Source organism: Gorilla gorilla, chromosome 15 (assembly GCF_029281585.2).
Source record: "Gorilla gorilla gorilla isolate KB3781 chromosome 15, NHGRI_mGorGor1-v2.1_pri, whole genome shotgun sequence".
In the NCBI taxonomy this organism is placed as follows: domain Eukaryota; kingdom Metazoa; phylum Chordata; class Mammalia; order Primates; family Hominidae; genus Gorilla; species Gorilla gorilla.
Window position 1 is genome coordinate 19,007,539 of NC_073239.2, and position 22,386 is coordinate 19,029,924.

General features: G+C 40.5%; 1 protein-coding gene across 2 annotated transcripts in view; it reads right to left on the reverse strand.

Annotated features, from left to right (window-relative positions):
* TTC6 (tetratricopeptide repeat domain 6) overlaps positions 1-22,386 on the reverse strand; it is a 234,749-nt gene that overhangs the window by 206,598 nt on the left and 5,765 nt on the right. For both annotated transcript variants that reach the window (XM_055360775.2, XM_055360774.2), the window contains exon 2: positions 16,408-17,361. In XM_055360775.2, the coding sequence (XP_055216750.2) occupies positions 16,408-17,346 (939 nt within the window). In that variant the 5' untranslated portion in view covers positions 17,347-17,361. The remainder of the gene's footprint in view (positions 1-16,407; positions 17,362-22,386) is intronic.

The window sequence follows — 22,386 nt, forward strand, 5'->3', positions numbered from 1 at the left end:
TTACATCTGTGAGGATGACAAAAAACTGCATGAAGGGAATGTTAAGAGAAAAGTGTAATAAAAGTGTCTGTAGTTTTGAGTAGAAAAGATTTGCCCAAATGAGTCCCTTCCAATTGTACTGGTGTCATTCAAACAACACAGATTGCTTTTCTCTGCCCAGATCCTGGTAGGTTATTTGATTTATACCTTCAATGAGCAAAAGTATGTTCCTAAGACAGGAAAAGATGAAATTTGAAAAGCAAAGGGCCAAGAAAACATTTAAATACTATGAATTCTGCAATATGCAACTCCTTAAAAGAATACATCGTAAGTTATACATAGCAATGTATGTTCTTTGATATGTACCAAAAAGTTAGTTGCAGAATAATATGTATAGTATGTTCTTATTTTTACAAAGAAAAACGTATTTGTACGTATGTATGTACGCACACATTTGTACTAAGAATTGAGAAGTGTAGAAGGATAAACAACAATAAGTATTGGTTAGTCTGGGGAGTTGGGGTTTTAAAGAGAATATATTATTTTCATATGTACCTTCTTATAACTTATAAAAACAGGAACACACTTTTATAAAGAATCTGCTAACATCTTTAATTAAAGTTTTTATTTTGAGATGACTGTAGATTCATATTCAGCTGTAAGAAAAATACAGAGATATCTCTTTACCAGCTTTTGCCAACGGTACCATTGTGCAAAACAATGGGTGTGATAATACAATATCACAACCAGGATATCAACAGTGATACAGTCAAGATACAAAATGCCCTTTTAAAGCCACAAACACTTCCCTCCCAGCCCCCCCCCCCGCCCCACCCTTAACTCCCAGCAACCACAAACTTGTTCTCCATTCCTGTAATTTTGTCATTTCAAGAATATTATATAAGCCGGGGGCAGTGTTCACGCCTGTAATCCCAGCACTTTGGGAGGCCAAGGCGGGTAGATCACCTGAGGTCAGGAGTTCAAGACCAGCCTAGCCAACATGGCGAAATCCCGTCTCTACTAAAAATATAAAAATTAGCCGGGCATGGTGGTGGGTGCCTGTAGTCCCAGATACTTGGGAGGCTGAGGCAGGAAAACCTCGTGAACCCAGGAGGCAGAGGTTGCAATGAGCCAAAACCACACCACTGCATTCCAGCCTGGGCGGCAGAGCAAGAATCCATCTCAAAAAAATAAAAATAAAAAAGAAAGAACATTATATAAATGTAATCATAAAGTATCTAACTTTTGGAGATTGGCTTTTATTGCCTCAGCATAATTATCTGCAGATTCATCCAAGTTGTTGCAGGTATCAATACTTCATTTCCTTTTCTTCCTAAGTTATATATCTATTTACCCCTTGAAGGACATCTGGGTTGTTGACAGTTAGGGGTTATTAGGAAAAAAGCCACTAGGAACATTTGTCTCAGATTTTCGTGTGAGCATAAATTTTCTATTCTGGGCAATAAATGCTCAGGAGTGCAATTGTTAGATCACATAGTAGTAGCATGCTTACTTTTTTAAGAAACTGCCAAACTGTTTTCCAGAGTGGCTATGTCATCTTATATTCCTACCAACAACGTATGAGTAATCCAGCATCTCTGCCTCCTTGCTGGCATCTGGTGTTGTCACTTTTTTTTATTATTATTTTAGACATTCTGGTAGTTGTGCAGTGACATGTCACTGTGGTTTTAATTTGCATTTTCCTAATGATGAATGATTTTAAACATTTTTCCATGTGCTTACTTGGCATTTGTATATCCTCTTTTGTAAAATATCTGTTCATGTCTTTTGCCTATTTTTTTCTTTTTTTTCCTCAGGACCCGGTCTCACTCTGTCGCCCAGGTAGGAGTGCAGTGGCACGATCATAGCTCACTGTAACCTGAAACTCTTTGGTTCGAGAGATCCTCCTGCCTCAGCCATGTGAGTGGCTGGGACTACAGGCATGACCCACCACAATGGTGTCCATTTTCTAATTGGATTTTTTACTGTAGAGTTTTGAGAGTTCTTTATAAATTCAAGATACCAGTCCTTTACTGAATGTGTGGTTTGCAAATATTTCCTCCCAGTCCACAGCTTGTCATTTCATCGTCTTAACAGGGTCTTTTGTAGAACAAGAAAATTTAATTTGGGTAAAGTCCAATGTCTCAATTTGTCCTTTGGATCAGACATTTGGTGTCAAGTCTAAGGACTCTTAGCCTGAGATTTAGAAGATTTTCTTCTATGTTTTTGTCTGAAAGTTTTATTGTTTTACATTTAAGTCCATGAGACAGATTGAGGTGGGTTTTTTTTCTTGTGGTTTTGTTTTTTGGTTTTTGTTTTTTGTTCTTTTTTTTTTCTGGTTTGGTTTGCTTGTTTTGTTTGTTGTTGTTGTTTTGCCTGTGGATGTCTACTAGTTCCAGAACCATTTGTTGAAATGAAGTTAACTGCTTCTGCACTTTGTCAAATCAACTGGGCATATCTGTGTGGCTCCACTTCTGTGTTCTCTATTCCACTCTCTCTCCCCTCCACCCCAATATCACCAGTCTTGATTACTATACCTAAATAATAAAGCTTGCAATAAAGTACACTGATACCTCCCACTTTTTTCTTCGTTTTCAAAATTATTTCAACCATTCTACTTCCTCTGCCTTTTCATTGAATTTTAGAAATCTGTTTTTCTATAACTATAATAAAATTTGCTTGGATCAAATGGCTTTAAATGTAATTTTCTTCCAAGTGGATACCATGTTACTTATTTCAGTAAACGAGCCATTATAACATTAGGTGGAAAGTTAGATAATTGATCTGATCCTTTTTCTCTTTCCTAATGTATACATTTAGTGCTATTAATTTTCCCCTCATCATTACTATGGCTGTGGTATACAAATTTTGACATGTTTTTTTTTTTAAAGCAGCTCAATTTTTTTTATTTCCCTGAGACTTCCTCTTTGACCCATGGATTATTCAGAATTGTATTGTTTAGTTTCCAAGTGTTTGAGGATTTTCCTATCATCATTTTGTTATCAATTTCTAGTTTGATTCCATAGGGTCAGAGAATACAGTCTATATAGTTTCAATTCTTTTAGATGTATTAAGGTTCATTTTATGGCCCAAGATATGGTCCATCTTAGTATATGATCCACGGGCAGTTGACAAAAATGTGTATTCTCCTGTTGTTGGGTAAAGTATTCTAAAAATGTAGGTTACAGCCTAGTGGCTGATAGAGTCCTTGAGTTCTTCTATATCCTTAGAGATCTTCTGTCTAGTTTTTCTACCAATTGCTGAAAGAAGGGTGTTACGCGTTTTTAACTATAATTTTCAATTTGTCTATCTCTCCTTCCAGTTTTTACTTCACATATTTTGTAGCTATGTTATTTGGTAAATACATGCCTAAAACTGTGATTTGTCTTCCTGGTGTGTTGATCCTTTTACAATATTATAAAGCCCTGTTTGTCTCTGGTAGTTTTCTTTTTTTTTTCCTTTTTTTTTTTTGGAAATGGAATTTTGCTCTTGTTGCCAGGGGCTGGAGTGCAATGGCGCAATCTTGGCTCACTGCAACCTTCACCTCCTGGGTTAAGGCAATTCTCTTACCTCAGTCTCCCGAGTAGCTGGGATTACAGGCATGCACCACCACACCTGTCTAATTTTTGTATTTTTGGTAGAGACAGGGTTTCACCATGTTGATCAGGTTGGTCTCAAACTCCTGACTTCAGATGATCTACCCGCCTCAGCCTCCCAAAGTGCTGGGATTACAGACATGAGCCATCGCACCCAGCCATCTCTGGTAATTTTCTTCGCTCTGAAGTCTACCTTATCTGGTATTGATATAGCCACTCCTGGTTCCTCCCAACTAATATATGCATAATATATATTTTTCATACTTTACTTTCAACCTACCAATATCATCATATTGGAAAAACATTTCTCGTAGACAATACATCATTGAGTCATATTTTTAAACCACGTGCCAATCTCTGCCTTTCAGTTGGTACATTTAGACCACTTACAGCTACTGATATCTTAGGATTTAAGTCTGCCACTTTATTTTTTGTTTTCTTTTTGTTCTTTCTGTTTTTACCTGCCTTCCTATGGGTAACAATATTTTTTAGAATTCTATTTTGATGTGTCTATACTGTTTTTTGAGTGAATCGCTTTGTATACCTTTTTTAGTCATTTCTCTAGATAGTACGTGATACCAGTACCATTAGCACGCTCTCCTAGAATGGAAATTGTTCCAATTAGAGTGAAACATGAAAATCTTACCTCCCTTTATATCCACTTTAACTCCTCTATCTGTAATTGTCTTAAATATTTCCTCTACCTACATTTAGAGCCACATCAGACAGTGTTATAATTCTAGCATCAATCATCAAACACAATCTAGAAAACACAAGAGGAGAAGGAAAATCTATTGTATGTAGCCATAGTTTTGTTTATTATGTTCTTTCTTCCTAGTGCTCCAAGAATTCTTTTTTCTAATCTTTTCTGTTTAGAGAACTTCCTTTAGTCATCCTTCTAGGGTAGAACTGCTGGAAAAAAAAAAATCCTACTTTACTTCATCTGAGAATGTGTTGATTTACCCTTCATTCTTAGGAAATTATTTCACTGGAAATAGAATTCTGGTAGTTCTTTTCTTTCAGCATTTTAAAATGCTGTGTCAAGTCCTTCTGACTATAATAGTTTTCAATGAGAAATCTACTGTCAAATTATTTTATCATATTGGTCAACATATTGCTTCTCCCTCACTGCTTTAAATTTTTGTTTCTTTGACTTTAGTTTTCAGAAGTGTTACTATTATGGGTTTTAGTGTGGATTTCTTTGGTTTGGAGTTCACTCAGCATCTTCTTGAATATATGTAGGTTTATGTCTCTTGCCACATTTGGGAAGTTTCTAGCCATTATTTCTTTTTGTACTTTTTCAGTCCTGCCCTCTTTTCCCCTTCTTCCAGGACTATGATGACACCAAGTTATGTCTTCTGTTTCAGTCCCACAGGTCCGTAAGGCTCTGTCATTTTTTTTCCCTCAGTCTACTGTCTCTGTTTTCAGCTCAAGTATACTGTATTGTTCTCCAAGTTCACTGATTCTTTTCTCTGTCTTCTCCAATCAGCTAATGAACCCATTTGCTGAGTTTTTATTTCAGTTATTATATTTTCCAGTACTAAAAATTTCCTTTGGTTCTTCTTTGATTTTTTTGTTCTTTACTGAGACTTTCTACTTTTCTGCTAAGAATTTCTACTTTTCTGTTTGTTTCAAGTACATTCATAATTGCTCACTGAGGTATTTTGGTGGAGGAACTGCTTTAAAATCTTTGTTAGATAATTCCAACATCTCTGTCATCTTGACTTTGGCATCTATTAATTGTCTTTTTTTTCTTTCAAATTGAGATGTTTCTGGATCTTGGCATAATGAGTGATTTTCTATTAAAACCTGGACATTTTGGATATTACGAGAGTCTCGATATTACTTTGACTTTCTGTTTTAGCTGGCTTTCTCTGACACTGCTCTAAAAGAGGCAGTGCAGGGAGGCACTTCCCCTGTTACTACCAAATAGAGGTAGAAGTCTAGGTTCCCACTCAGCCTCTACTGGCACCAGGGATGGGGGCCTCCTTGTTACTGCATGGTGGGACTAGGAGTTTTGGCTCCCCACTAGGCCTCTGCTGATCCCATCCTAGTTGGAAAGAATAGGAGTGTCTCATTACTGTTCTCCACATGGCCTCCATTGACACCAGAGGGAAGAGGGAGCAGGTGGCCTCTTTACTTCTGGACGATGTTGAAAGTTTAGACACTCCACTGTCTCCATCCCACTGGGAAGGGGTAGGGGGAACTTGTTACAGCCCATTGATACTGGAAATTGTATTAGGCTGTTCTTGTGTTGCTATAAAGAAATACCTGCTGGCAAGATGGCTGAATAGGAACAGCTCCGGTCTGCAGCTCCCAGCGAGATCAATGCAGTAGGCAGGTGATTTCTGCATTTCCAACTGAGGTACACAGCTCATCTCAATGGGACTGGTTAGACAGTGGGTGCAGCCCACAAAGGGTCAGCTGAAGCTGGGTGGGGCATCACCTCACCTGGGAAGTGCAAGGGGTTGGAAAACTCCCTCCCCTAGTCAAGGGAAGCCATGAGGGACTGTGCCATGAAGAACATTGCACTACAGCCCAGATACTACGTTTTTCCCATGGTCTTCACAATGTGCAGACCAGGAGATTCCCTCGGGTGCCTTCACCACCAGGGCCCTGGGTTTCACGCACAAAACTGGGTGGCCATTTGGGCAGACATCAAGCTAGCTTCAGGAGTTTTTATTTCATACCCCAGTGGCACCTGGAACACCAGCAAGACAGAACAGTTCACTCCCCTAGAAAGGGGGCTGAAGCCAGGGAGCCAAGTGGTCTCGCTCAGTGGATCTCACCCCCACGGAGCCCAGCGAGCTAAGATCCACTGGCTTAAAATTCTCGCTGCCAGCACAGCAGTCTGAAGTCAACCTGGGACACTCAAGGTTGGTGGGGGTGAGGAGGGGGCGTTGTCCGCCCTTACTGAGGCACTGATTGAGTAGGAGTTTTTCCCTTCACTGTGTAAACAAAGCTGCCTGGAAGTTCGAACTGGGCAGAGCCCACCACAGCTTGGCTGTAGCCAGACTGCCTCTCTAGATTCCTCCTCTCTGGGCAGGGCATCTCTGAAGAAAAGGCAGCAGCCCCAGTCATGGCTTATAGATAAAACTCCCATCTCTCTGGGACAGAGCACCTGGTGGAAGGGGCGGCTGTGGGTGCAGCTTGAGCAGACTTAAACCTTCCTTCCTGCTGGCTCTGAAGAGAGCAGCAGATCTCCCAGTACAGCACAAGAGCTCTGCTAAGGGACAGACAGCCTCCTCAAGTGGGTCCCTGACCCCCGTGCCTCCTGACAGAGCAATACCTCCCAGCAGGGGTAAACAGACACTTCATACAGCAGAGCTCCAGCTGGCATTTGGCAGGTGCACCTCTGAGACAAAGCTGCCAGAGGAAGGAACAGGCAGCAATCTTTGCCGTTCTGCAGCCTCCACTGGTGATACCCAGGCAAACTGGGTCTACAGCGGATCTCCAGCAAACTCAAGCAGACCTGAAGCAGGGAGGCTTCACTGTTTGAAGGTAAATTAACAAACAGAAAAGAATAGCATCAACATCAACCAAAAGGATGTCCACACAAAAACCCCATGCAAAGGTCACCAATGTCAAAGACCAAAGGTAGATAAATCCAAGAAGATGAGGAAAAAACACTGCAAAAAGGCTGAAATTCCAAAAACCAGAATGCCTCTTCTCCTCCAAAGGATCACAACTCCTTGCCATCAAGGGAACAAAACTGGATGGAGAATGAGTTTGACCAACTGGCAGAAGTAGGCTTCAGAAAGTGGGTAATAACAAACTCCTCCAAGCTAAAGGAACATGTTCTAACCCAAAGTAAGGAAGCTAAGAACCTTGAAAAAAGGTTAGAGGAATTGCTAACTAGAATAACCAGTTTAGAGAAGAACATAAATGACCTGATGAAGCTGAAAAACACAACACGAGAACTTCATGAAGCATAAACAAGTATCAATACCCAAATTGATCAAGTGGAAGAAAGGATATCAGAGATTGAAGATCAACTTAATGAAATAAAGCGTGAAGACAAGATTAGAGAAAAAAGAATGAAAAGGAATGAACAAAGCCTCCAAGAAATACGGGACTATGTGAAAAGACCAAACCTATGTTTGATTGGTGTACCTGAAAGTGACGGAGAGAATGGAACCAAGTTGGAAAACACTCTTCACGATATTATCCAGGAGAAATTCCCCAACCTAGCAAGACAGGCCAACATTCAAATTCATAAAATACAGAGAACAACACAAAGATATTCCTTGAGAAGAGCAACACCAACACACATAATCATCAGGTTTATCAAGGTTGAAATGAAGGAAAAAATGTTAAGGGCAGCCAGACAGAAAGGTTGGGTTACCCACAAAGGGAAGCCCATCAGACTAACAGTGGATCTCTCAGCAGAAACCCTACAAGCCAGAAGAGAGTGGGGACCAATACTCAACATTCTTAAAGAAAAGAATTTTCAACCCAGAATTTCATATCCAGCCAAACTAAGCTTCATAAGTGAAGGAGAAATAAAATCCTTTACAGACAAGCAAATGCTGAGAGATTTTGTCACCACCAGGCCTGCCTTACTAGAGCTCCTAAAGGAAGCACTAAGTATGGAAAGGAAAAGCCAGTACCAGCCACTGCAAAAACATACCAAATTGTAAAGACCATCAACACTATGAAGAAACTGCATCAACTAATGGGCAAAATAACCAGCTAGCATCACAATGACAGGATCAAATTCACACATAAAAATATTAACCTTAAATGTAAATGGGCTAAATTCCCCAATTAAAAGACACAGACTGACAAAGTGGATAAAAAGTCAAGACCCAACAGTAGGCTGTATTCAGAAAACCCATCTCATGAGCAAAGACACATATAGGCTCAAAATAAAGGGATGGAGGAATATATACCAAGCAAATGAAAGAAAAGAAAAAAAAAACAGGGGTTGCAATCCTAGTCTCTGACAAAACAGACTTTAAACCAACAAAGATCAAAAAAGACAAAGAAGGGCATTACATAATAGTAAAGGGATCAATGCAACAAGAAGAGCTAACTATTCTAAATATATATGCACCCAATACAAGAGCACCCAGATTCATAAAGCAAGTTCTCAGAGACCTACAAAAAGACTTAAACACCCACACAAGAATAGTGGGAGAATTTAACACCCCACTGTCAATATTAGACACATCAACAAGATAAAAAATTACCAAAGATATTCAGGACTTGAACTCAGCTCTGGACCAAGCGAACCCAATAGACATCTACAGAACTCTCCACCCCAAATCAAACCTATATACATTCTTCCCAGCACCACATCGCACTTATTCTAAAATTGACCACATAATTGGAAGTAAAACACTCCTCAGCATATGCAAAAGAATGGAAATCATAACAAACAGTCTCTCAAACAACACTGCAAACAAATTAGAACTCAGGATTAAGAAACTCACTCAAAACTGCACAATTACATGGAAACGCAATAACCTGCTCCTGAATGACTACTGGGTAAATAACGAAATGAAGGCAGAAATAAACAAGTTCTTCGAAACTAATGAGAACAAAGACACAACATACTAGGATCTCTGGGACACAACTAAAGCAGTGTTTACAGGGAAATTTATAGCACTAAATGTCCACAGGAGAAAGCAGGAAAGATCTAAAATCTATACCCTAACATGACAGTTAAAAGAACTAGAGAAGCAAGGACAAATAAATTTAAAAGCTAGCAGAAGACAAGAAATAACTAAGATGAGATCAGAACCGAAGGAGGCAGAGACACGAAAAACCCTTCCAAAAAAATCAATGAATCCAGGATATAGTTTTTTGAAAAGATTAACAAACTGAGTCCAGCAGCACATCAAAAAGTTTATCCACTACGATCGAGTCGGCTTCATCCCTGGGATGCGAGGCTGGTTCAACATACTCAAATCAATAAACATAATTCATCACATAAACAGAACCAACAACAAAAACCACATGATTATCTCAATACATGCAGAAAAGGCCTTCAATAAAATTCAACAGTCCTTCATGCTAAAAATGCTCTATAAACTAGGTATTGATGGAACGTATCTCAAAATAATAAGAGCTATTTATGACAAGCCCACAGCCAATATCATACGGAATGGGCAAAAGCTGGAAGCATTCCCTTTGAAAACCAGCAAAACACAAGGATGCCCTCTCTCACCCCTCCTATTCAACATAGTATTGGAAGTTCTGGCCAGAGCAATCAGGAAAGAGAAAGAAATAAAGGGTGTTCAAATAGGAAGTGAAGAAGTCAAATTGTCTCTGTCTGCAAATGACATGATTGTATATTTAGAAAACCCCATCCTCTCAGCCCAAAATCTCCTTAAGTTGATAAGCAATTTCAGCAAAGTCTCAGGATACAAAATCAATGTGCAAAAATCACAAGCATTCCTATACACCAATAATAGACAAACAGAGAGCCAAATCATGAATGAACTCCCATTCACAAATGCTGCAAAGAAAAAAAAATACCTAGGAATACAACTTAGAAGGGATGTAAAGTACCTCTTCAAGGAGAACTACAAACCACTGCTCAAGTAAATAAGAGAGGACACAAACAAATGGAAAAATATTCCATGCTCATGGATAGGAAGAATCAATATCGTGAAAATGGCCGTACTGCCCAAAGTAATTTATAGATTCAATGCTATCCCCATCAAGCTACCACTGACTTTCTTCAAAGAACTAGAAAAAACTACTTTAAATTTCATATGGAACCAAAAAAGAGCCCGTATAGCCAAGACAATCCTAAGCAAAAAGAATAAAGCTGGAGGCATCATGCTACCTGACTTCAAACTATACTACACAGCTACCATAACCAAAACAGCGTGGTACTAGTACCAAAAAGATATATAGACCAATGGAACAGAACAGAGGCCTCAGAAATAACACCACACATCTACAACCATCTGACCTTTGACAAACCTGACAAAAACAAGCAGTGGGAAAAGGATTCACTGTTTAATAAATGGTGTTGGGAAAACTGGCTAGCCATATGCAGAAAACTGAAACTGGACCCCTTCCTTGCACCTTATACAAAAATTAACTCAAGATGGATTAAAGACTTAAACATAAAACCTAAAACTATAAAAACCCTAGAAGAAAATCTAGGCAATACCATTCAGGACATACGCATGAGCAAAGACTTCATGATTGAAACAGCAAAAGCAATGGCAACAAAAGCCAAAATTGACAGCTGGGATCTAATTAAACTAAAGAGCTTCTGCACAGCAAAACAAACTATCATCAGAATGAACAGGCAACCTACAGAATGGGAGAAAATTTTTGCTATCTATCCATCTCACAAAGAGCTAATATCCAGAATCTACAAGGAACTTAAATAAATTTACAGGAAAAAAAACAACCCCATCAAAAAGGGGGTGAAGGATATGAACAGACACTTCTCAAAAGAAGACATTTATGTGGCCAACAAACATATGAAAAAAAGCTCATCATCACTGGTCATTAGAGAAATACAAATCAAAACCACAATGAGATACCATCTCATGCCAGTTAGAATGGCAATCATTAAAAAGTCAGGAAACAGGCCAGGCACAGTGGCTCATGCCTTTCATCCCAGCACTTTGGGAGACCAAGGTGGGCGGATCACCTGAGTTCAGTCAGGAGTTCGAGACTAGCCTAACCAACATGGTAAAATTCCGTCTCTATAAAAATACAAAGTTAGCCAGGTGTGGTGGGACATGCCTGCAATTCCAGCTACTCAGGAGGCTGAGGCAAGAGAATTGCTTAAACCTGGGAGGTGGAGGTTGCAGTGAGCTGAGATCATGCCATTGCACTCCAGCCTGGGCAACAAGAGCGAAACTCCATCTCAAAACAAAAACAAAAACAAGTCAGGAATCAACAGATGCTGGAGAGGATGTGGAGAAATAGGAACGCTTTTACACTGTTGGTGGGTGTGTAAATTAGTTCAACCACCGTGGAAGACAGTGTGGCAATTCCTCAAGGATCTAGAACCAGAAATACCATGTCACCCAGCGATACCATTACTGGGTATATACCCAAAATCCTTCTACTATAAAGACACATGCACACATATGTTTATTGCAGCACTATTCGCAATAGCAAAGACTTGGAACCAACCCTAATGCCCATCAGTGATAGACTGGATAAAGAAAATGTGGCACATATACACCATGGAATACTATGCAGCCATAAAAAAGGATGAGTTCATGTCCTTTGCAGGGACATGGATGAAGCTGGAAACCATCATTCTCAGCAAACTAACACATGAACAGAAAAGCAAACACCACATGTTCTCACTCATAAGTGGGAGTTGAACAATGAGAACACATGGACACAGGGAGGGGAATATCACACACCGGGGCCTGTCGGGGTTGGGGGCTAGGGGAGGGATAGCATTAGAAGAAATACCTAATGCAGATGATGGGTTGATGGGTGCAGCAAACCACCATGGCACTTGTATATCTATGTAACAAACCTGCACATGTATCCCAGAACTTAAAGTATAATAATAAAAATAAAAGATTTAATACAATTTAAAAAAAAAGAAATACCAGAGACTGGGTAATTTATAAAGAAAAGAGGTTTAATAGGCTCATGGTTCTACAGGCTGTACGGGATGCACAGATCTGGCATCACCTTCTGGGGAGGCCTCAGGAAGCTAAAAATCATAGAGGAAGGCAAAGTGGGAGCAGGCACTTCACATGATGAAAGCAGGAGCAAGAGAGAGTGGGGGGAAGGGGCCACACATTTTTAAATGGCCAGATCTTGCAAGAACTCTCCCACTATTGCAAAGAGAGCACCAAGCCATGAGGGATCCCACCATGACCCAAACACCTCCCACCAGGCCCCACCTGCAGCACTGAGGATTAAAATTCAACATGAGATTTGAGTGTGAACAAATACCCAAATTATATCAGAAATACAGGCTCCCCATTCAGCCTTGAGTGGTGGGGTGGGAGTGGGGCCACAGGTTTTTCCGCAGTATTTAGCTGGAGTAACATAGTTATTGTCTAAAAATTTTTTGTCTTGCTAGGCTGCCCCTTTCCTGATCCTTTGGCTAAAGAGCAGGCTTTTGTTGCAGATTTTTCTAGCTGTAACCACTAGCATTCCTATGTATGTTACCAGCTTCTTTAGCTACAAGTCTGGGAGAAATTAGGCAAAAAGAAAAGTCAGAGAATTCACCACCAGTTCATTCCTTGTGTCCCAAAGTCCCTAGATGAGCTGTCTTCTGCTATTCACGTTTTGGGGTCTTCTGGTATTTGTTTTATATATAATGTTCAGGGTTTATAGTTAGTTTTACTTAGCAGGAAGAATAGAGAAAAAGGATATCTATTTCATCTTCCCCGAGGCAAACATAAGCATAAGTTTTATGACATAACATTTTTGTAGACTGTATGTTATTTGCTTATGGGAGACCTTGGACTATGAATTTTCTCTTATCTAGGTCATGTTAAGCCGTTTTCCTTTTGAGTTATATGATCAAAAACAACTACGCATGACAGAAGCAAGGACCACCTGGATACTTCATCCTCCAATTAACATCTGGAAAGTGGTCTGTGAACCCCAGCCACATGTAATTAGAATGTATTTTTGTGACTGATACTATTGAATGTCTTAGCAAAACAAACAAACATTCGTAACATTTCTACTTCTCCTGCCATGGTATATGCATACTGTTTAGGTCAGTGGTTCTCAATCGGATAAAAGAGGGTGGCATAATTTTGCCCCCGCCTCAAGGGCTCATCTGGCAACATCTAGAGACATTTTTTATTGTTATGACTTGGGAGGTGCTACTAGTATCTAGTGTATAGAAGCCACGGATGCCTTGAAACATCCTACAATTCACAGGACAGCCACCTTCAATGAAAAATTAAGTGGCCCAAAATGTCAATAGTGCCAATGTTGAGAAATCCCGGTTTAGATGTCTGACATTTGACAGCTAAGTTTAACCCTCCGTATTCTTTGCAACTCCAGGCCCACGTAACTATGGACCTCCAAGTGCTGCATGTGGAATGTCCTTTCCCAAGCTCTCGACAAAGATAGTCCAGCCTGCTGAGATCATCTTACCTCTCAGCTTCCCTCTAGGGATTGCTATGTGGCTGCAAGTTACGATTTCTAAAGGGAAGAATCATGTTCCTTGTTTTTCCTGGAAAGAACATCATTTACATAAGCCCCAAACGTTTAAAACAAAAGTCCTTATTCGAATCTTCTTAAGAATTTTTAAAATCGTAATTTGGACACGACTTTTATACTTGCATACTTACATTCTTTTTTTTTTTTTTTTTTTTTTTAGACGAAGTCTCGCTCTTGTCCCCCAGGCTGGAGTGCAGTGGTGCGATCTCGGCTCACTGCAACCTCCGCCTCCCGGGTTCAAGAGATTTTCCTGCCTCAGCCTCCCAAGTAGCTGTGATTACAGGCGCCTGCCACCACGCCCGGCTAATTTTTGTATTTTTAGTAGAGATGGGGTTTCACCATGTTGGCCAGGCTGGTTTTGAACTACTGACCTCAGGTGATCCACCCGCCTCAGCCTCCCAAAGTGCTGGGATTACAAGCGTGAGCCACCGCGCCCGGCCTATACTTGCATTCTTATTGCTATCTCTCACCTACCACCCAGTGCCATTTCAACAAATTCCCCTTTGTACATTTTTCACCCTAATAAAACTTCTGAAGCCACTTTTACTTTAAGAAATGCAAGCTCTATCTTCTGGAATTGTTGTGGGGTGGGGGTGTCAAAATTTTAAAAGCCAAGAACAAAATCCAGGCTGCACTCAAAAAATCAAGATAATGAGAGGCAGGGATGGGACTGAGACACCTGATACTGTCCAAGATACACTTGATTCTAATGCTCCATGATCCATGCCACTCTCCTACATAAAACAATATGTAGGAGAAATGCCATAAAAAGAATACACAAGAGGGGCCGGGCGCAGTGGCTCAAGCCTGTAATCCTAGCACTTTGGGAGGCCGAGGCGGGCGGATCACGAGGTCAGGAGATCGAGACCATCCTGGCTAACATAGTGAAACCCTGTCTCTACTAAAAATACAAAAAATTAGCCCGGCATAGTGGTGGGCGGCTGTAGTCCCAGCTACTTGGGAGGCTGAGGCACGAGAATGGCGTGAACCCGGGAGGTGAAGGTTGCAGTGAGCGGAGACCACGCTACTGCACTCCAGCCTGAGCGACAGAGCAAAACTCCGTCAAAAAAAAAAAAAGAAAACACAAGAGGAATTAACACTTCTGGTAGAAGAGCTGAATACACTGCAATGTTCATTATTCATTTAATAGTCTCTCTTCATATATCCCTAAGTCCATTTGAGCCTGTCAAAATACAATCTTTCTTATGGGACCCTGCTCTGAGGTATAACTTTCCTCAACTGTACGGGACCTCTGGACCAGTTTCTAATACCATCCTCTCTTCATGTCAAGTACCTTAACTATGTCGTAGAGCATGGAGCCTATGTCAGAAGTAGGGACACCGAGGCCTTTCTTCTCTTTGCTAAGGCTCTTCATTGGGCATCCCTGATTTGTTTTCTTATTAGATTCACAGAAAATCTAACTAGAAATACCCATTTTGAAATGGCCTGAGCAGTCACCCTAATCTTGTTCAGTAACAATGGGGAGGTGTGAGTCTCAACTCAGAACATTTGTCATACTCTGCCCACAAACATTAGGCCAAAGGCAACACCAGAGACTCTTGTTCATACCTGTTTTTGCTTCCCTTTATGGTCACATTCCTTAAATCACAGCCAAGAGTGTATTCTGGGGCTGAAACAATTTTAAAGACATAATGCAGTAGCAGTATTCTGTGTACTAATAAGATATTTGTAGCTGCAGCCAAGAACAGTAATAGAATCTTCTTGCTTCTGTCATTCTCAAAAAAGACCGTGTCTCATATTTTTTCTTTCTTTCTTTCTTTCTTTGGGTTTGGGGCTCAAGTTCCCTTGTTACTGCTTTTGCTGTCAATGTCCCTGCCACAGCAAAGTCTGTATAATGGACAAAATATCTTAAACTTAAATATGACCCCATCTAGCTTAGCTTCCTGCCAGGGACAAGTCATAGTGAATCAATGGGCTGTCCTGGGCATGGTTCCAGCTCAGTGTCTTGGATGAGACTGCCTGGGGTGGAATCCCAGCTCTGCCATGCATTAGCTCCAGAACACTGTGCCAATCTTTTTTAACTTCACTAAAGCTAGAAGGCCTCCACGTCAGACAGGACTTTTATTAGTATCTATTGACCTGATAGGGTTGTCATGGGGACAAAAATGCATGTGAAGTGTGTCCCATAGAGTTTGGCACACAAGAAGCACTTACAAATCTCTATGATTGGGAAGACATAGAAAATAAAGTTTTTAAAAATGTTTTAAGGAATGACTTTCACTGAAAATATAGAATTCTTATAAATAGTAACATGCTGATCTTCTTAGAATATAAATGCACTTTTACTGTAATTTACTACTAATAATACTAAACTGTAACAGAAAAAAGAGTTTTTCACATAAAATGCCGGTTCCTTTAACACTAAATAATCACGAAACCTTTGAAGGAGAAGGTTCCTAGTGACATTATTACTGAAGTCTTCAGCTAATGTTCTCTGAACCAGTTTCTGGGATCATGGCTCAGTTTCCTTCACTTTGAAAAGAGGATAAGACAGAAAATTCAAAAATTCAAATGGAAAATTCAAACAAAATGCAAAGAAGTTGAATAACACCCCAGTGTTTTTGTGTTATAATACATGACACCTTATGCACTGAAATATTATCCATAATAAACTACTCTTACATATGTAATGTAACCCAAATTGCATTTGGGAAAAATGTTACTTTTGTTTTGGTTCACCTACTTCCATTGTAATGTCGTAGTTCTGGCCAAGGACGCTCCGTATGAGCTCTTTGATGGTCTGGTCGGAGGCCAGCTGGGCCTCGGACGGCAGAGAGGCAATGATCTCTTCGATGGACGTGGGGATCACGCGGGAGGGCAGCAGCACCTGCCAGGCGGCCTCCCGCGCGTCGCTCGGTGGCCAGCTCTCCTGTTCTCCCTGGGCTCCTAACCCCGCCGCTTCCCGCGCCTCGCGGGCCCCGCTCTCGCTCACGAAGTTGCTGCGGATCCTCACTTTCCTCCGCCCGCTGCTGGCCTCCGTGTAGCTGTCCTCTGCAGAGACGGAGCTGGCCTTCCTCTCTTTGGCCATGCAGGGCCCTGCGAGAGGAGCTACCTCCTGGCTCTCCTCGCGCTCCCTTCCCAAGTCGAAGACCCGCCTGGGAGCCGCGTGCCGCGAGCTCTCCAAGACCCCGCGCGCTCTGCGCTTCACGGGCGGCTCGGGCGGCGGCAGCAGGACCACGGGTCTGGCCGTGCCGAACCCCGAGGCGATGACTGGGGGCTTTTTCAGGGCCTGGTGCCGTAGGAACGCGGAGCTCCGCAAGTAAAAGTCCCGGGGGCGAAACGACCGGGTCTTGCCTGGAGCCGCCGCCTCACCCAGGCCCGAGGGACGCGGCGCGCCTCCGAGCACCTCCTGCAGGAGGGCGGCCGCGGACATCGCAGGGCCTTTAGCCGGAGGGTATCTTCTCGACGTCCGGGCTGCGGCGCAGGAAACGCGCGCGGGGCGGGCCGGGCCGGGGGCATGGAGGCTGTGGACTGGGCTTTCACCTACAGCCGGCTTGGAGGCCAACTTCTGCTTGAATCGGAGAAAATCCTTTTTAGTTTCCTGCCGAACTTTCTCAAGCTCTTTAAACATATACGATTCCTCTTTGTATTTCAGGCCAAAGTGTCTCGGGATCATAGACATCTTGACAAATTTGACCTGTAAAGTAAGCCCCCAAAACAATCATATATGTTGTGTGCGTATATACATAAATATAAAACAAAACTGGAATAAAATTCCAGCTCAGCAAAGCTTCTCATAAGAGAACCTCACTGTGCTCCCTGAGGCACAAGCGGGTAAAATTATCATGTAATTTTATATCCACCTATTGGCCCTTTCACAAGAACCATGAAAAACCTCTAAAACAGTCAGTTTTTTCGGTGGAGGCTTCCCAAACCCCTATTGGATTTCTTTTAACACTTCTTTAGACTCTAATTAGTAATGTTCCACTTCCAGGCAAGCAGCATCATACTAAACATAGCTTAGAAAATCCCCAGGACCCCTGCTACAACAGAATAAAGGCCACAAACTGTGGCCTGAGGCCTGGATCATTCAGCCCATATAGTTCAGAGTATTTCAACAATTTTTTCTTTTTTTTGAGACAAGATCTCGCTCTGTTGCCCAAGTGACTGGAGTGCAGTGGCATGATCATGGCTTAGTGCAGCCTCGGCCTCCTGGGCTCAAGCGATCCTGCCACCTAAGCCTCCTGAGTAGCTGCGACCAAATGTGGTACACCACATCCAGCTAATACTTTAATTTTTTGTAAAGATTCAGTCTCCTTGTGTTGCCCAGGCTGGTCTCTAACTCCCTGGGCTCATGCCATCCTCCCACCTCAGCCTTCCAAAGTGTTGGAATTACAGGCGTGAGCAACCATGTCTGGCTTACTTCCACAATCTTAATTCATAGCCAGCTATTTTAAATTGGAAGATTTTCATAAACCAATTCAGATTTGCAGTTTCTCTGAAAAAAAAAGAAAAATGAAGGGTCTGTCAGTGCAAGGGCCAAATCCCAGTTCTTGTGGCTAGACAGCTGTTTCCCCTTCTCTCTCCAGCTGGTCCCAGGTGTCCCCTTCCTTACCCAGCTCACTCCCTCCAAGTGTCACCTGAGCCACAGCAGCGTGTAGGAAGGGAATGGGGGAAGCCTCAGAGCAGGCTGCAGCTAGATTATGAGGCCTTCAGTGCCACTCTCTGTACTTTTTCTGTGAGCTACTGGAAACCACTCAAAATTTTTAGCAGAAAAGTAACTTGATATATTGACTAGAAGAAAGAATAAAGGCTGGCAGGACAAGTAAGAATCTGGTAGCTGGAGCCTGAGTCTGACCTTGATAATGAAGCAGAGTAAAAACAGAGACAAAGCAAGGTAAAACTGACAGGACCTGGCCAATGATTAGGAATGAATGGGAGCAATGAAAGCTCCTTCAAAAAATAGGGACTTTGAGTCAGCCTAATGAAGTCTTAGTCATAATAAAACTTCTGTTATTCACTGAACTGTACACTTTAAAATGGTAAAGAGGACAAATTTTGTTATGTGGATTTTAACTACAATTTTAAAAACTTCTATTATTCAGCAGGGCCAGCTAGCTATGATCATAAGTAGATTTTGAGATCTTGAAAGATCATTACACAAAGCCAGGCTAGCAGTAAATATAAATAGGGAACCAATGGCAGGTTCTGTGGCACACTTACCTGTGTGAGGCGGGAGGGGCAAGAGTAATCAGAGAGTTAGAAAAACGAAGAGGACAGTGTTCCACAGAACACACCAAGAGGAGCATTTCAAGAAATCAGGGTAAAACAATGAAAGTAAAACAAAATACAATGAACTAGAAGTCTTTAGAGAATACCCAAGGTCAAGTTTCTTTGAAAATAAATAAAACAGTAAGGCAGAAACACCTCTGGAATGTCATCATTATTTCCAGATATGATTATCTACTGAAAACACAGACACTAGAACTCTAATAGGATTCTGCAAGGGATTTGAATTTTATATATATATATATATATATATCCCCCAATAATTTCTTTGTACCAAAATGGTCCTATCAAAAACATAATGGACTCTAGCCTGGGCAACAGAGACCCTGTCCCTATTTAAAACAATTTTTTTACTATAATGGTAAAATTTCATTTGTAATATTTTTTAAAGTAAGTATCTAGGCATAAACCTAACAGAAAAATGTACTGAAACTAGGTGATTAATTTTTTAAAATTTTACTGAAGGACATTAAAGAAAGATTCAACTAAATAAGAAGTTAATGTTCCTTGATGGAAAGACCAAATATTTTAATTATATCAGGTCTTCCCAAAATACTGGTTTGGTTTCATGCCAGTGCAAAACTCTGAAAATGATATTTTGAACTTTGAAAGGTAATTCTGAATTCATTTGAAATAATAAACAGGCTGGATTAGCCAAAAAAAAAATGGAAAACATAAATGACAAGGGAGCAGTTGTCCCTCAATGAAGAGCAACCAGATAAATAAAAGGTTTACAGATAAAAGAATTAGAACTGAAAAACTGCTGCTAAAATCAATAGCTACACTGAGAAAGTGAGAAAAAGGATTAAATATAATATTAGTTATATTATAAAGGCAGCATTAAATTGATGATAAAAGAATTTTTCAATAAATTGTGCTGAGACAACTGGACAACTATTTGGTGCAATTTTTTGGTGTATTTCATGACATGTACCCAAATAAATCCATATAGACTTAAAACTTAAATGTGGAAAATATATTTTTATTTTACTTTGCATTTTTATCACTTATCTACATTTCTTAGTTGGACTCATATCAATTCATGAAATAATTATCTTTATAATTGTAATTATTCATTTATCATGATGTTTGATAGTATGAAGAAAATCTCCTGTTTATCCCCCAAATATAGTCTTATTGCTTTTAACTGAAGACCCTGCTACACGAAGAGCTCATCATATCTGGGAATCAATAGGCTTTCTTTCCTTACCTAGCTCCATGACTGACTAGACCTTGGACAATTCAATTCTATCCATACCAAGGGTTCATATTAAAAAGTAAAAATAATCTGTTGCCAGTTTTCCAGGCCATAGGATATGAACATTAGAAATTATTTCTAAAGCCCTTAAGAAAGTTTCCCTACTTTAAAAAATGCTGTATAATCCCCCCGCCCCGCATAGTATTTTGGCTCTTATTGTTTGCACAGGTGGCAATATGTTCATATCAACACTATCTGCGTTTCTTCCTGCAAAAGGTTGAAAGGTAGTAACTGGAACAGAGCACAAACCAGAAGTACATTAGTACCTGATGAGAATCTGACTTGACTCTCCCACTTGCACTTCCCTTTTATTTCTTAGTTCCTGCTTTCCCACTTCTCCTAGGCCTTTGGTTTGCTATTGAAGTATAACAAGTGTTCATTGTTTAACACTTCTCAGTACACTCCCATGAGTTCTTAACAGGAAAGTTGCTCTTTCTATCTAAAATTAAACCAACAGGAAATAGAACTTCTAAATTCAACAGGAACTTCTATTGTGCGTTCAAGATGAGTGGTATACCAGTGCTTCATGGGCCAGTCCATCAAAGCTAAGTGCCTTAATTCCCCCACCCACTCCTACAACACAAAATACATAAAATGACTTTTAAACATTCATTCTCATGAGAAAATAGCATGTTCTCTTTTTCACAGGAGCAATTTACTAAGAGAGACTAGTTCTAGTTTGGAGATACCAAGGGAAAAATAATGTAGTTGTCTCTAAAGGAAAAAGTGTTCATCTACATGATGTGTCAAATAGGCAGCTCACAAACCAGGTTGATTATGTTTACCCTACACTTTAAAACGAGACAGAATGCTCTTAAAATCTGTCTATGCCTTTTCCTTTCTCTTTGCCAGGAGGTTCAAGGCCTGAGCAGTGAAGCAGTCAGAAGGGTCAAGAGCCAGCCTTTTCTTCTCTCTCACAAGACCAGGTCAGCCATCAGAAGAAAGTTCTCCAGCCAAAAATGGCTAAAGACTTAGGCAGGGCTGCACACTTGAATTCTCTAGACCATTACTCTTTGGCTCTTGCAATTGTATCTCTTTCTCCTGTTGGAACGGAAAATCCAAAACTTTGCTCTAGACTGTAACTAAAGTCGAAATAAATGGAGCAGATTACCACATGACTTGGTTCCAAGCTACACAAACCCACCTCAAAAAGGGAAAGCAGTCTGCATATGTTAGGCCTAGCTCATCAGAGTATTACATTAGGAATGGGCCCAGAAAGTAATATGGATTACCTGACCTTCACCTCTTCCTATATGCAGTCAGGGGACCACACTGAGAAGGATAACCTTTTAAGAACAAGATTTGGGTTTTCCTAGGTCCATAATCAAGTATCATCTCAACTGACATACCTCCTAAACTTCAGGCCAATGTCAATTTCCAATGCACAGTACTAAAGTTCCAAAAGAAACTTCTTAACCCAAGGACAATCTATCTCATTTAGTAAAATCTTCAGCCTTGCAAGGAAAACAAAAATATTCGGAAAACAATATTTGCTTCTGAAATATCAGTGGGAGAAATGAGATCTGTTTGTGTCCACATTGTCATTTACAAAAAAAATGCCTCAAAAGAAATATATAAACATATTAATAATTTTGCTAAGAGAATAGGAAAACAGTGATTTTTTTTCTATTTTTCTGCACTTTCTATACTTGTTTTGCTGCCTTTAATCCTGTTAATACCAATAATAGTAAAAACCACTTACATGTGCTCATTTAAAAGGATATAGAAAATAGAGAAAAAGCTATTTTTCAGGCTCAGAAGAGGCTTCTCTCTGAGCTATTCAAAAGCTCACAGAAATTTCAATAACTCTAAAAGCTCAGCCCTTTATAACAGTCACTTAGAATTTGCCTATATCCCTTGTGAATATACTTACATTCAAAAATACATACATATATAAATACATAACAGCTAATGAAACAACAAAATACTCCCCTGCGTTTTTCTTCTCTCCACTTTCTGTCTTCACTTCTTGGACTCCCTTTAATTGCTTAAAAAGCCAAAATTTAAAAATAAAATGTGGCCAGGTGCATGGCTCATCTTGTAATCCCAGCGCTTTGGGAGGCCAAGAACGGAGAATCGCTTGACCCCAGGAGTTCAGGACCAACGAAGGCAACATAGGGAGACCCTGTCTCTACAAAAAGTAAAAAATTAACCAGGCACATGCCTCTGGTTCCA